Here is a 15,543-nt window from a genome sequence, read left to right as displayed (position 1 = left end):
CAATGAGCACACCCACACGGGAGTTGCATCAAGATACAGATAGGATTCCCATGCCCGGTAATCCCATTGCCAAACATGCAGTCAAGAGGAGGATGGGACCTCTCTGGAATTTCGACGACTCCAAGCACAAATCACTCCAGACATCAGCATAAAATTGGAGCCACAGCCTGCTTGGCATCAAGAATTCGAATGAGTATTTACCAAGCATAAATCACTCCAGACATCAACGAGTACTGAATTAGAGAAGGTAGGATAGGGTTATTAGCCCTCCCAAACTTCCCCCTGCAATGGCGCCAAAATGTTATGACTATTTCTCCCATGTGCCCATAGTTGTTGATTGCTCACCCAGGGTTTCAAGACCCATGGTTCTTTCTTTAATTATAAGTTGAGACTGGTGACGTGCAACTATTTCATCCACAATCATGTCTACAGTGCCGACTGTCTGACCACCCAAGATGGCAATCACCTTTTCCACTCCCAAACCCTTACACTTTCCAATTTGTCTTTGAGGGTCACCTAAGAAATGTTTGCGCATACGAGCTCCTAAACCTATGTACTCTTCACGGAAAATGTTACATCTCCACTTTGTGGCAGTTACAAGCATAACAGTCTCAAGCTTTTGCAGGGTTTCAGCCTCATTTCTCTAGAGCCATTCTCACAGACTCTGTATGCACGTTTCAATGGATCAATAATGTGAAATTGTCAATTGTCATGTATAAAAACATTTCTCTGATCTTAGACTTTTATTGCATGGAGAAATCATTTCCCTCATTCAAATTTTGCCAACGTTTAGTGCATCAAACCTCGACACGGAGCAACCATCCAATCATCTTTCACCCTCTCAACATAATTGGATGGTTATAGACGTGGTAATCTGCCTAGGGACCTAGGCATGGGATGACAATATTGCCTTTTCCCACATCTCACTCCTTGAATAAGCATCTATCTGCACTATGATCATTCGTAACATCATGCTTTGTATACGAAAGTCAGTTTTTCACACACACTAGTGTAGTAGCTAGCATTGCTTACATGCAGGCGGTGGCTTGCGGGTTTCTCTCTCTCGCCTTCTACTTTTCAATCTTAATTCTTCAACACAATTATTCGAAGGATCTAAATGCATTAGTTCATGCTACAAGCAATCTACAACATCAAGACTCAAATAAATACGCAAGGAACCAACAATTGATTGATTGAGAACATCCATGATGAAAATCATTCTCAAATTTCATTACAATAGTTGCACACAATAAATATTCACTCATTTACATATTCAAATGGTACACAAGTGATTCAACTTGAGGCATTGTTAATGCCTTGTAAATGCCAGCAACTGATTCGACATTTGGTCCATCACATTTCTTTATTAATTTATTTTCATCACTAATCAGATGTTTTCTTATCCTCATGGTCGATCCTGTAAAGACTTGGTTGCAAAGGTTGCACTTCCACTTTTGTCGCCGTAGCATTATAACAAAATCTTGCAATTTTGAAACACTTTGGCCTTCTCCTTGAGATTGGTTTGGCAGTTGACATTGGCCTACCCTAACTTCTCTGTCCACCATGGTTACTGTACATGTACAAGAGAAAAAACATCTCAATTATTAATATGTTTTTTGCAACTCAAGACAATGTCACTAACATGTCATCATCTCTAGATCAGAGTAGACTAGATCGCCATAGAGGGGACGCTTTGAATTTTCCCAAGTTGCCAATCTAAGCCATGCCCGAAATTCCCGACTTGTACCTACTCGGAGTCAGTCCATACGCTCATACGGTTTCACATCACTATATTACCTGAAACCTTATGTTCATCAATTCAATGAGTAGACTTCAGAGAGTACAAAGGCATTGCAAATTTTTTCAATGGGTAGATAGCACTTGATTTCACACACACATGCCACCATTGTGAAGCCTATTCGGCTGTCTCATGGCATTGTGCACATCATTTCAGCCTTGTAAAGCCTCTTGGCTATTCCCGGCATCATTGCCACAAGCCTTGTAATATAGATCAGATTTTATATATTGCAGTTCTATCTTCACCGACGGTTCAGAGATTTCACTTGGCACAGTCAGTGTATTTGCACTTGATTCATATTGAGATTTTCACAACACTTTTGAGTACATTTCTTGCACCATGTCTATGACTAGCAACCTACTAACTAGACCACTCCAATTATGGTACATGGAAATACCAAATGGAGGCATCTGCTAAGCTAGACAACTCCAATTACGGTACATGGAAATACCGAATGGAGAGCATTCTTGTACTTCAGGACAAATGGGAGTATGTTGATGGGTCTACACCTAGACCATTGGACGATCCAGCCACAAGTAGCTCTACTCTATCTATTGTCACAGCACCAGCAATGGGATCTACAGCTACACAAACAATTTTCGCACTAGTAGTAGATCCTGCCATTGCCCGAGCTGAGAGGCAGAATGGGATAAGAAAGACAAGTACACTTATCATCTGATCAAGCAAAATGTGCAAGATGTCATGCTAGGATAGCTCAACACAATCAAGGCATCGAAAGAAGCATTGGATATGTTCGCAGCTCTCTACGAGTCCAAGAACACATCCAGGATTCTCACCCTGATAAACCAAATCAACTAGAGTTTCCACAACAGAAGTGAAACCGGTCATGTTTATGTACTCCGCATAAAAGGCTACAACAATCAACTTGCAACAACAAGAGAGACTATGAACCCTACAGAGATGGTTCAAGTCATTTTGAATGGACTAGGAGAGGGATACGAGAATCTAGTCCATAGTATTGCCATCCAACGGCAAATTTTGACATTTGAAGAACTTCAGTCAGTTCTACTTGGTGAAGAACTCAGGACTCAAGCTACTCAAGCACGAAAAGGTCATTCTAATGATCAGGCATTCACAGCTTCAGGCAGAGGCAGAGGTAGAGGTAGATTATTCCAGAAAAGTGGTCATTATCAGCAACAAAATCAAAGTCAGCATCAACATCAGCATCAGCATCAGCATCATCCTCAGCAGCATCAAAATCAGCAAAGACGAAATCATTCCAATTGTGAAAGATTTCAAGGACGAGGGAATGCATCCACCAATGTGTCAAACATTTAATGCAACTACTATCACAATTTTGGACACTAAAAGAGATTGCCACAAGAAGCAGTACAACCAAGGCAGTCAATCCCGAGGGAATTTTTGAGGCAGAGGAAATCATCGTGGTGGACATTCTAGTCACAATCATTTTGCAAATGAACATGGTAATATGTTTCTTGCAAGCGAGTAAATGCATCAAACTGATACAGAGTGTACCCAGACACTGATTACAATCCCTAAGAGAATTTCAGTTATCAAGTTGACCAAGTGGAACAAGATCCTTGGTACATCGACAGCGGTGCAGCATCTCACATGACAAATCATTAGGAATGGTTCACAGAAATGAAGCCATTAGAAGGACAGAAGAATGTCATCTACACAGCAGATAATACACCGAATCTAGTTCAAGGGACAGGTGTTATCCCTATGAACAATTTCACTAGTACGAAAGGATTGGTGAAAGATGTGCTCTATGTTCCAAAGCTCAGTAAGAACCTCTTGTCAGTAGGTCAAATGACGGAATAGAATTATCGAGTCATCTTTGACAGTGTGATGAATGCACTATTAGAGATAAATCCAAAAGATGTCAGCTCTAGTAGCAAAAGGTGTCAAGGAAGGACGCTTATACAAAATGCTAGCTACAGTACCAGATAAGCATGCCATGTCAGCTCAACTACAACAGATGCCACTATCTGCAAAATGGCACAAGAAATATGCTCATGTCAACTTCAAGTACTTTTTGTTAGATCTCAGGAATCAGAATATGGCAATTGGGATTCTGAAGCTACAGTTTCTTGGAAAAGTTTGCGAAGCATGCTGCTTTGGCAAACAAAAGCGAACCAACTTTGGCAGAAGTACCTCTCATGCATGAGGTATTCTTGATTTGATATATATAGATGTATGGGGTTATGCCCAGACCCGCAGCATCAATGGTTCACTTTACTACTTGACTTTCATCGACGGCTATAGTAGATATTGCTGGGTCTACTTTTTGAAAGAGAAATCTGAAGTGTTTTCCAGATTTCAAGAATTCAGAGCCATGGTAGAAAACTAGACAGGTAGAAAGATCAAGGTCATGAGATCAGATAGAGGAGGTGAATACATGTCTTCAGCATTCATGAACTTTTGCAGAAATCACGACATTCAAAGACAATTCACATGTGCAGATACTCCTCAGCAGAATGCAAGAGCAGAAAGGAAGAATGAGGCTTTAGCAAACAGTGCTAGAGTAATGCTTAGTGAAAAGCATCTTCCGAATCAGTATTGGGCAGAAGCAATAGTCACATCAAACTACTTACTTCATCGGCTTCCTACTGAACCGATACATGGTATGACTCCTTATGAAGCATTCACTGGACACAAGCCACACATTGGGCATCTCCACATATTTGGTTACATAGCATATGTCCACATACATGATGATCATTGTAGGAAATTCGATGCAAAGTCACGCAAGTGCATCATGGTTGGCTATAGTGAAGAAAGCAAAGCATACAAGTTGTATGACCCCATCAACCGTAAGGTCATTTTCTCCATAGATGTAATCTTTGATGAGGCATCTGAATGGAAAACCTCACCGATACAGGAGATAGAAGCATCAACTTCACAGTCATCTATAGAACAGGTTGATGAAGAAGAGCAATAATTGCCAGCAACACCCCAAGCGGAGCCACAGCAGCGCAGATGGTCTACTAGGAAAAGCAGACCTCTAGCCAGATTGACATATGCTCACAAAGGCAAAGCAATTCAAGTGGAAACCACCAACCATCATGACTACAGAAGAGCCAGTGTACTTCAAAGACATAGTAGACACAAGCCAGAATGGCAAACTGCTATGAATGAAGAAATGGATGGTTTGTATAAGAATAATACTTGGGAATTATGTGACTTCCACCAGGAAAGAAGGCCATAGCAAACAAATGGGTATACAAAGTGAAGTACAATCCAGATGGAAGTATTTGGAGATACAAGGCCAGACTAGTTGCAAAAGGATTTGCACAGCAATATGGTCAAGACTATGATGAGACTTATGCTCTAGTAGCAAAGATGGATTCCATACGGTTCTTGATATCACTAGCGACACTCAGCAGATGGAATGTACCAGCTCGATGTCAAGAATGCATTTCTCAATGGTTATCTAGACGAGGAAGTCTACATGCAACAACCAGCAGGTTATGTTGAACCAGGAAAGGAGAATAAGGTTTGACATCCCAAGAAAAGTCTCTATGGCTTAAAGCACTGCGATACATGAAATCCAACGCAGATCATACTCTCTACTACAAAGTTCAAGGGGAAGACATTACTATTGCACTTTTGTACATAGATGATCTGATTGTGACAGGAAGCAAGGATAGCTTTATCAGAAAATTCAAACAAGACTTATCTATAGAGTTCGACATGAAAGATCTTGGACTTATGCACTATTGTCTTGGAATTGAGTTTTGGAGAGATTTAGATAGCACATTCATGAGTTCACTCAAGTATGTTGATAGTCTCTTGAAGAAGTTTCATATAGCATATTGCAAGATGACCAGCCATTCCCATGGAACAGAGTTTGAAACTTACTAAAGATTCAGAAAAGCCTACAGTCAATGACAGATACTATAGGCAACTCATCGAATCTCTTATATATCTGACTATCACTCGGCCAGATGTTATGCAGTAAGCTCACTACCACAGTTTATGGCAAATCCAAAACAGTCTCACTGGAATGCAGCCAAAAGAGTCTTGAGATACATCAGAGGTACAAGACAGTTTGGGATAGAATACAGAGGAAGTCATCCACGGTTGCATGGATACTGTGATAGTGCCTATGCTGGAGATCATGAGACCAAGAGATCGACATAGGGATATGCAATTTTCCTTGGTCAAGGTGCTATATCATGGTTGTCAAACAAATAGCCAACTATTTCTTTGTCTTTGATTGAATCAGAATATAGAGCACTCAGTATAGGTGCATGTGAGGCTATATGGCTCAGAAGACTATTGTAAAAAACAGATTACTTTGATGAGTCAAAGCCAACAACAATATACTGTGATAATCAATCAGCTCAAGCATTGGCCAAGAATCCAATATATCACTCTACAACAAAGCATATTGATGTCAGAGAGCACTTCATCAGAGAAAGAGTGTTACTTGTTGACGTCACACTGTAGCATTGTAATAGCAAAGAAAGTGTTGTAGACATCTTTACCAAACCACTCGATAAAGAGATATTCGAGAAACACCGACTAGCTCTTGGTTTGACGCAGAGGAAGGACATTCCCATTAAAGGGGTGTGATGGAATGTAATGCTCAGTCCTTCTTTGATTCCCCAGAATCATCATCTTGAGGGAAGGCCTACTTCATGATGTTGATCTTGAGGGAAGGTGTTGAGAATTCACGCTCAACATCATGTGATCATGTGTGCATAGCACCATCATGTGATCATATGTGCATAGCACTAACCCAATAGAGTGCTATAATAAAGGAAAGGGTTAGATCCCCTAACCCTATTCCTAAAGGGTTTGTATATATTCTATTTTTTCAACTAAACCTAGTGTATAGTTAGTCATTTGTGGTTTGCTCTCTAGCTATGCCCTCTCTCCTCATCTCCACTCTTCTCCTCTCCCCTCTTCATATTTTGTCACAATTGCCACAGGGATACAAGGTCAAAAGAAAAGAGGAATTGGTATGCACCTTGAAGAAAAGTCTGTATGGTCTAAAGCAAGCTCCAAGGTAGTGGTATTTGAAGTTTGATAGGTCTATGGAAGAACAAGTATTTATTAGATGTCATTCAAACCACTGTTTTTATTATTAGAAACTAGACAATGGTAGATACATGATCTTGTTGTTGTATGTTGATGACATGCTTATTGCAAGCTCTAGCATGCAGGATATAAATGTGCTAAAGAGGACGTTGGGAAATACACTTGTAACAAAGGATTTGGGTGCTACAAATAAAATCGTTGGCATGAGAATAACAAGACACATGAAAAACTACAAATTGACATTGTCTCAAAGTGAGTACATTGAAAAGGTATTGGAAAGGTTTGAAATGCAGAATGCAAAATGTGTTTCTACACCTTTGTCTAATCGTTTCAGTTATGCAAGGATATGTGTCCCAAGACAAGATAGGAGATTGACTATATGTCAAGCATTCCGTATGCATCAGGAAGTGGTAGCTTGTTATATGCAATGGTATGCACAAGGCTAGAGATTGCACATGCAGTGGGAGTTGTGAGAAGATTTATGAATAATCTAGGTAAGAACATTGGGTGGTTGTAAAGTTGATTCTCAAGTATTTGAGAGGTACGACTGCTCATGCATTTTGTTTTAAAGGTTCCAAAATTTCTCTACAATGATATGTTGATTTAGATATGGCAGGTGATAAAGATGGAAGAAGGAGCACCACTGGGTATGATTTTGATATAGGTGGAATAGCAGTAAGCTTGGTTTCAAAGTTGCAAAATGTTGTTGCACTTTCTACAATAGAAGCATAATATGTTGTAGTTATAGAGGCTTGTCAAGAGATGCTTTGTAGAGGTTTATGGAGGAAATTGGAAAGAAGGAAGAAAATTGCACCTTGCAGAGTGATAGCCAGAGTGCTATTCATCTTGCAAAGAATTTAGCCTTCCATTCAATAACAAAACATATACAACTCATGTATCATTTCATCCGATCTATTTTGGAGGATGGACAGTTGAAGTTGGAAAAGATACACACTAGTCAGAATCTTGTAGACATGTTGACTAAGGTAGTAGCCAGGGAGAAGTTGAACTCTTGCTCAATTTCAATTGGTCTTCAAGAATGAGGAACAACATGAGAGATAGCCAAATCCCAAAAAAATTTGTGAGTGTAGTAATGGTGGAGTTACTATGATCAATATCCAAGTGGGAGATTGTTGTATGTGGAGCCTGATCTTTTTTCAGAAGTTGTTTTTGGTTGTGCATTAGACCCAGGCATGTTTACACCCATTCCATGAAAGGGGGTAGGGGGGCCAATACCCCCCTAGGACTGTCGCCGAGGGGTTCCAAGGGGGCCAACGATATGCATTAGGTCTCTCTTGGCAATGCTTGGGGGTAGTGCCCCTAAAGCCAAAAATACATGAAAATTAGTGCATGAGTTGTGTGGTCAAAATTATAAGATAAGGGTGTGGCTCGCATAGCAGTAGAGCAGTGGACATACTGCTAGTATCTTGTGTCTTCTCGCTTTTGCTGGATAAGGAAAATGCAGGATTGGTTATTTCACTGTGGATGTAGCCCACACTGGGTGAACCACGTATATCAGTGTCTCTCTTTCTCTTCCATTATGTGCGCTTTTTGTATAGTGTATTCGACGCATTTTGCTTCTTGATTATTGGTTCGTTATCGTGTTGCTCCTAACAGATGTTGTAACCATTACGAAATTGTGTTTAAAATACCAGTTTTGACATGTAATTTTTATGCCTCATGCCTTGTCGTAACTATGAAGTTAAGCTATTTTGTTAGCTTTTCTCAATAAAATGTCGGTCGTATCTATTGGAAAAGGAGCAGACCTAACGAAGCAAGCACATGATCTCATGGTGATGTACGCTGAAGAGTTGTATGAGAGGGAGAAAAAAGTGCAGGAAAAAGAAGAACTCTCCCACATGGATGGGGAGTCATCATCATCCAGAAGACAAAGGACTCCTCCCTTCTCTTATCCTACTGTTCCAACTACCTCTCATACTCGAGGGGAGTATTCTACAGGTTCAATACAAGTGCCCTATTCCCAGATCATATCCTTGAAGTGCTACACACAAAGTTCAGGTGGAGACCCACATGCAAATCCATTGCCTGCTCAACGCCTTGCTATTAGATACCCCCACTTATCGCAGCACCAACAAATGTACAAATGACTCACTCCAAGCCTGCTACTGATTCTATTATGGTTTCTGTTATCTTTCACTCTGAAATGTTTGTCCCAAAGGAAGAAAATTAGCTCCTCGATGCAGTGATGGTCTTAGTTAACAGAAAATAATAGATGTATATTTGATCTTGGAAAGTGAAATTGGCATTTAATATGATGTTTAATTTATATGGCTAGTTCCATTTGTAAGGCAAAGCTGTTTGAAGGATTAGAATCCTTTGCAAAATGACCATGCTATAAGTAGTGTTACAACCAAATTTTAGTTTATAACATAGCACTTTTGATACTCTAACATAGAATTGTCCGATTTAATATTTTCACATAAAACATTTGTATTCAATCATTTTTAGATGAAGATTTCTCTATGTAACATTTTCTGTGAGTATCATTCAATCTTAGATAGCACTTTTTACAAATTTGCTATTAGGGTAGCATGTAAAATGTATACAATCATGAAAACTGGAAGGCTAAATATGAGCAGAGGTGATTAAAGATATCTAAAAAATAAATAGGCGATGCAAAATGAGTAAGGTATACAAATAATTTTTTGAAGTTTGATGCCTAGATGATGCAAAGTAGTAAGAGTATACAAATATTTGACCCTTAAATGATGCCCTATATCGCATAAAAGCTTGCCCATTTTCTATAGGATTGAGAGTTTGCACATACAATGCTTGGTGGTGATCAACTTGTGCATGTTAGTCGGGGTGGGCATGGCAAGAATGTGTTTAAGGAACGAGTGCTACAGAAGGACCTAGAAGATGAACTCAATCAATAGCAACTATTTTTGTGTGACAAGTAAACTTGATAAACACACTCATTGGTTATGATCATAGAGGTGTCTTGACCTTTCTACAAGAAAAAAAGGAAGGTAGGTTTGAAGCCTTAGTTGGGGGTGCCATAGTGCTTGTGCAAGCATATACTATCATGGTACAAGAGGGAGGATGATGGGGGGCCATTATATAGAAATTTCCATAATTTTCCATATGCATTTTTCACCATTCTCTATAGAGTCTACATTGCCTTCTTGATCAATGCAAAGACTTTATGCCAACATCTTGACTTTCTTCACATATCCTAGTTCTTATGGTGATCTCCTACCACGTCTTGGGGTACTCTTCTTGACTATGATTTCTCATTTTTGATTTGTATCTACCAAAGTCCTTGATTATTCGACACTTGGAAGTTGTTCACCTTGACTAGTGCGACACTTGGAAGTTGTTGACTTTGATTAGTGCCATGTGGTTTTTGGTCACATTGACTTTTAGTTGGCCTTGAGCTCATGTGCATTCACTTTTTTGATAGCCTCCTTAATATAAGTAGTGGGATGTAGTTTCCCATGCAAGAAAATTGATAATTGATCAGTGCAAGAAAACTAGTCCTTAGGGCCTTTCAGTGACATCAAGGAAGCAGTCTAAATGAGCCTAGTGGGGGCGTGTTCTTTCATGGGTCTATTGGACTTGAAGATTTAATGGAGTTTGGGAAGGCACTTGGGTGGCTAAAACCATAAAGTTTGAAATCAAGGCCATGCATCATGGGATTGTATTAAGGCTAGAATAGCTCAATGGAGGGTTAGTGTTCTATGCAAAGCTAGCCATGAGGATCCTCTTCGACTTTTAAGTAGCACTGCACTTACATGGTTCACACTAGATGTGTTGGTTGAAGATCCAAGTTCATTGAGGACAAAGGAGCCTTGAGAAGAAAGATTATGAACATTAGCATGACGCTTCAAGGAAGGCCAACAAATTGAGGATTAGATAGAGGAAGAGATGGCCAATAGTGAGCTTAATAAATCTTTGACTTAGGAGAAAATACTCTATTCTCAGAGATATTTGTGGGCTCTCCTCAACATTTTGACTGTTTTATTCTCCTTGAGACAATTAATTTTTAAGTTTGGTTGCAATAGGTTATAAGATGTGAGGTATAGAAAGCTCTAAGGGCGAGTTACAATGATATGGTTGTTTCACATTGTGACATTTTGAACAAGAAACATTGGTGCTCATGGGTGATGCCTTAAAGTCTAATGGGAGGGAGAGTCCTATGGCAAGGAGAATATGGGGGAGAGGGAGAGAGAGAGAGAGAGAGAGAGAGATCCATGATTAAGTATGTCATATTGATTCCGCACCATTCCCTTTACCTTGGCTACCTTAGAAAATTTGAGCTTTTGTTGACATAGGCAACATCTTGACTTCATCGCCTTGCTAAGGGTCTATGTAAAGTGTTGGATTTTTAAAGCTAATTTGGGTCAAGGGTAGGTTTCTTGTCTTTGGTCAAGCTCACCATATTGGAAAGTACATTAGTTTTTAATTTTGCATTTTGTTGATAGTGGGTATTAAAGGTTTCCCAACTACTTATACTACAATGGTTTTGCCACCTTGTTTTCTCTTTGGGCATCAAAGTATGAATATGTTCTACTACCTCAACTACTTGTCCTATCATTAAAGCCTAGCTAGAGTGTGTTTGCCACCTTGCTTTTGGCTTGTCGTCGGGGGAAGGTCTTAGTGACGTTTCATTTTGAAAGCCAAAATCATGTGGGAGATTTTATTTAGTTAAAGCACTTAAATATTTTTGACCTTTTTTATTTAAATTAAAAAGCATTATTTCAATCATACTCTTATTGAAGGGCTGCATAGGATTGCTTTGGCGCATGTGATCGAACACACACACACTCTTTTTTTTAAGTGAAATTCGAACACACACACACACACGCACACCTCTTGTTCAACCCACAGAGCCATGCGCTTGGTTGTGAAATCGGTTTTCGGTATTTAGTGTAGAGGCGAGAGCACGTAAATGTTTGTGGCGAGTCTTTAGGAGTGTAGTTTGGAAGGGAGGGCTGGTGAATGAATGCATCATGTTACCCGTGTTGATTGTTGTGAATTGAACGAGGAAAATATGGAAGCGACAATTGACACGACCCCTTGGGCGATGGGAAAGAGGCAATCCGCACAATTCAGAAAAGAAAAAAGCGGGAAAAAAGAAGAGAAAAGTGGGCGCGTGGGAAAAATAAAGTTAATTTATAATAATAATAATAATAAAACTGGGGCGTTCGAAAAAAGCATGCGGTTGTTGAAATTAGAAGGTTCCAGAAAGGGAAGACAACCGGAATTTTCCAAAGAGATCTTCTAGAAACGTCTAGATGCTACTCAGGAATTTTCCAAAGAAATCGTCTACAAACAATAAAACAAACAATCAATTAATTAAATCAAACAATACATCAAACAACAACAATCATCGAGATCGATTTTTCAACAGATTTTGCTGCTCAACACTCAACAAATGTGTTACATTCTCTACAATCAACCAATGCGTTTGCTTTCTTGACGTGATAATTCAACGATTTCTGCTCGTTGTTTGTCACAGCAATTCAACATCTTATCTGCAAACACACCCAACAATTTTTCACCATCGCAGTACTTTAACTGGAAACGCCATTGTTAAACAATTCCTAAGCACAGCTCTTTGCAACGGCACTTTGCAGACATTGTCTGATTCCGTTCCCCAGATTTGCGCCCATCGACTCTCGGATTACAGAAAATCTCTGGAACCAACAGGAAGTGGCAATTGCACCTTGCTGATGATCCGCGGGTGGCATACTCGCTGTAATTCATATGTACATATGGAGCTGGATCTACAAACTACTGTGCGTAAAAGAGAGATCTCACAGAGAGTGAGAGAGACGACGAAGAAGATGAGCTGCACAATCCTGCATCAGTGCCACTGATCGGATTTGTGATTGATCATGAATCAGTTGGAGCTTCGGCCATTCCTTCACCTCCTTCCAACATTACCCTCGCCCTTTTCTTGCCCTCTCCTTGCAACGTAACTCCGAATAACCTCGGCGGACTCCCCCTGCTGCTTCCCCTCAACGTCTTTTCCTCTTTCGTCCCTCCCGTCATTGACATCCGCAACCCAGATTTAGATTGCAATTTCTTTTCCCTTTCAGCCACCAGAAACGACGCATTTGACAGGTTCAGCAACGAGCCTTTCCGTGTCGACTCCGTTATCGTCGATGGTGGCGAGGAAGGAAACGACGATTTCTTTGACGCGGAAGAAGTTGACGGCCTCGTCTCTGAGCTTGCAGGGGAACCAAGTGACGACTTCGGCTCAAAATAAGGCCGTGTTATTCTGTCCCCTGGGGTAGTGCTATGCTTTTCTGCTCCTTCCGAAACACCTTCCCCAAAGGACATTCCCTCTACCAGACGACTTTGTGATGCGGCTTGAATAAATTGTATCAATCCCTCTGCGCTGTGCAAGTCTTGCTGCTCTTGAACCTGGACGTTGTTTTGAATGTACAAAAGTAGATCACTGCATATTTTGCGCAAAGAAGACAGCTCGCACACAAGGACTGCATTCTCTTTCTTTAGTCTCTCCATTTCGTCGGAGTTGTGCGTGCCGGTGGCAGGACCTTTAGAGGAAGAACCAGGAGACGATTCAGAAGATACATCTTGATCCTCTGTGGAATTGCAAGGGGATGAGGTGCGTTTGGACGGCAGCTGACTTCCGGCATTCTTTCGCCTATGAATATCAGACAAGAGATGCTTCTGATCCTTTCTGAAGAAGTCGTTCGCGAATTCCCATCGATCCTGAACGATCTTCCGGAACCCCTGCAAATACGCACCGTCCGGTGAATGCCTGCAAAGAAAGAAACAAAGGGAAATTCGAGAAAGCTAAGCAAAAACAGTCAAAAAACCCGTTGGAGTACTCACGTAAGTGTTCAGTTGGCGGACGAAGCTCGAGAAATTGTTGTGCTTGAAGTAATTGGGCAGGAGGTCTCGAGCGAATTCAGCAGGCCGCCAGACGACGAACGCGCTACCATCGGAGTTCCAGGAGATAACGCTGTCTGAGGAGGGGTCGTCGACGATTTTGAAGGTCTTGAGGAGGAAAGGAGCGGGGCCGGGTCTCTGAGAGCTGGCAGGAGCATCCTCTCCAAGCTGGGAAGCCATAGCGGGGGCTGAAGACGAAGCTTTTCGGGGCAAAAACGGAATTATCGAAGAGGAAGTGATTGTGGCGAGCAGCAAAACAGGATTTCGCTGAGAGAATGGATGGAATTGAAACGAGGATCTTACCAACTTGAGGAGTGGTCGATGGAGGAGAAGAGTTTGCGCATTTGAGACGAAGAGTTGTACGCATTTCTTCCGAGGGTTTTGTAGGCTTGCGAGAAAGAGAAAGAGAAAAGAAACAAGAGAGTAATAAGAAAGAGAGAGGCACACAAGATAGGGACATGAGACTTTGTTCTCATTAAACAAACTTGGTTGGGGTAGGTAGCCTTTTCATCCTCACTACTAGCTCTAAATTGAATATCAATCCTAACATTTTATGAAATTTTTAAGGGAAAAATTTTTGAGTAAAAAAGTGGACATGAGACACGACACAGGATCCATTAGGACCCGAACCTCCCTGCAAATGTCAGGGGTGGTGATTTATTATTGACTTAGCAATATTGTTTGTGCGTTTTGGTAGTTGAAGGCCAATAAATACATGAATAAGACGACGCTCACTAGAGCTCATAAGTGATCCTCATTGCAGTATAAACAATATTGTCACATGGACTATAATCATATGAACAAAGGTGTCGATATCTTTTGATCTTGCATCCAGGTTGGATTTCCTTGCTCCCTCGCATTGAGAACATGCATCAAAAGAGAGGAATGTTGTAAGAATTCAGATTGAAAACGAATGGATAGAAAATTAAAAATATTTGTATGATAATATATAATATATAATTATTATAACCACACATAGTGTGGGCGGGGAGGTGGCGCGTTTCCTTCCCCAAAGAGTTATAATCCAAGGGAACGGGCCCTTCCCTGTGCGTTGAGAATATAAACGCCAAGAACATAGTGCCGAGAATAAGTCTCGCGAATTGATGAGATACTAGCATATTACTTGAATGTCAATACTACAGGTAAAATCACCACGAGCAATTGCCAATACTTTCTTTGGTCTAGCTTTGTAGCAACACACTAGAACCATCAAGGTGAGAAAGTAGTTTGGGGCTAGCTCTCCGAATTTTGACCTGTCCAGAGTACCAAAGAAACATGATGAAAGGGCCAAATATTTCACATTTTAATATGCCTAAGTTACAACGGGGCCCACGCCAACTCAGTTGACTAACCACCCAAGAGACTTACCCCTATAGAGCTTAGATCATTTATGCACATGTCCACTAGATTAAGGCACAGGAACCTTAGCATGAGTGATATCATGAAAGCTGACGATCACACGCCAACCGTTGTTATCCGCTTCTTACATGCTAGCTCTCTCGGCTGCCTACCGTTAAAAAAAAACCTTTACAACTTAGAGAAGTAAAGGTAGAGATTTGGTGGACTCCAACCTTGACTCATTGTAATCAGAAACCTCTCATCCCCCTCGATTTCCACGTGTGCCCTCGATGGCAAGAGTGCGGTTTGAAGAACATCAAGCCGTTTGGACCTCATGGGAGGCAATGTAGGTAGGGTTGTTTTGCTGTGGAGATAGACTCCAAAAAGGCTCAAAGCCTCCAATTGGCTGCACATCATAATTAATGCTTTGGACACTCGGATGGCAGAATGAACCTTATGAAAGCCATACGACTCATTCGAGCACCGATGCA

The 15,543-nt window shown here is 40.8% G+C and overlaps 1 protein-coding gene across 1 annotated transcript; it reads right to left on the bottom strand.

Moving 5' to 3' along the window:
• Nucleotides 1-12,219: 12,219 nt before the first annotated feature.
• On the bottom strand, nt 12,220-14,116 carry LOC147888498 (heat stress transcription factor B-1-like). The gene is made up of 3 exons (XM_087393014.1): nt 14,018-14,116; nt 13,658-13,914; nt 12,220-13,555 (listed from the first exon to the last, which is right to left on the bottom strand). The coding sequence occupies exons 1-3, from the start codon at nt 14,079-14,081 to the stop codon at nt 12,689-12,691; spliced, it is 1,188 nt and encodes a 395-aa protein (XP_087249140.1). The 5' UTR covers nt 14,082-14,116; the 3' UTR covers nt 12,220-12,688.
• Between the last annotated feature and the right edge of the window lie 1,427 nt (nt 14,117-15,543).

Source organism: Dipteris shenzhenensis, chromosome 21 (assembly GCF_047967505.1).
Source record: "Dipteris shenzhenensis isolate YYH24624 ecotype China chromosome 21, Dip_SZ_1.0, whole genome shotgun sequence".
Taxonomy (NCBI): Eukaryota; Viridiplantae; Streptophyta; class Polypodiopsida; order Gleicheniales; family Dipteridaceae; genus Dipteris; species Dipteris shenzhenensis.
The sequence above is the reverse complement of the archived record's forward strand: the minus strand, read 5'-3'. Positions and strand labels throughout refer to the sequence as shown.

What these genes read in the sequence shown, in the direction of transcription:
- LOC147888498 (XM_087393014.1), bottom strand. Translation starts at nt 14,081, where the DNA reads ATGCGTACAACTCTTCGTCTCAAATGCGCAAACTCTTCTCCTCCATCG. An exon ending in ATCGACCACTCCTCAAGTTG is followed by an intron (nt 13,915 to 14,017) that starts GTAAGATCCTCG and finishes TGCCCCGAAAAG; the next exon opens with CTTCGTCTTCAGCCCCCGCT. An exon ending in TCCGCCAACTGAACACTTAC is followed by an intron (nt 13,556 to 13,657) that starts GTGAGTACTCCA and finishes GCGTATTTGCAG; the next exon opens with GGGTTCCGGAAGATCGTTCA.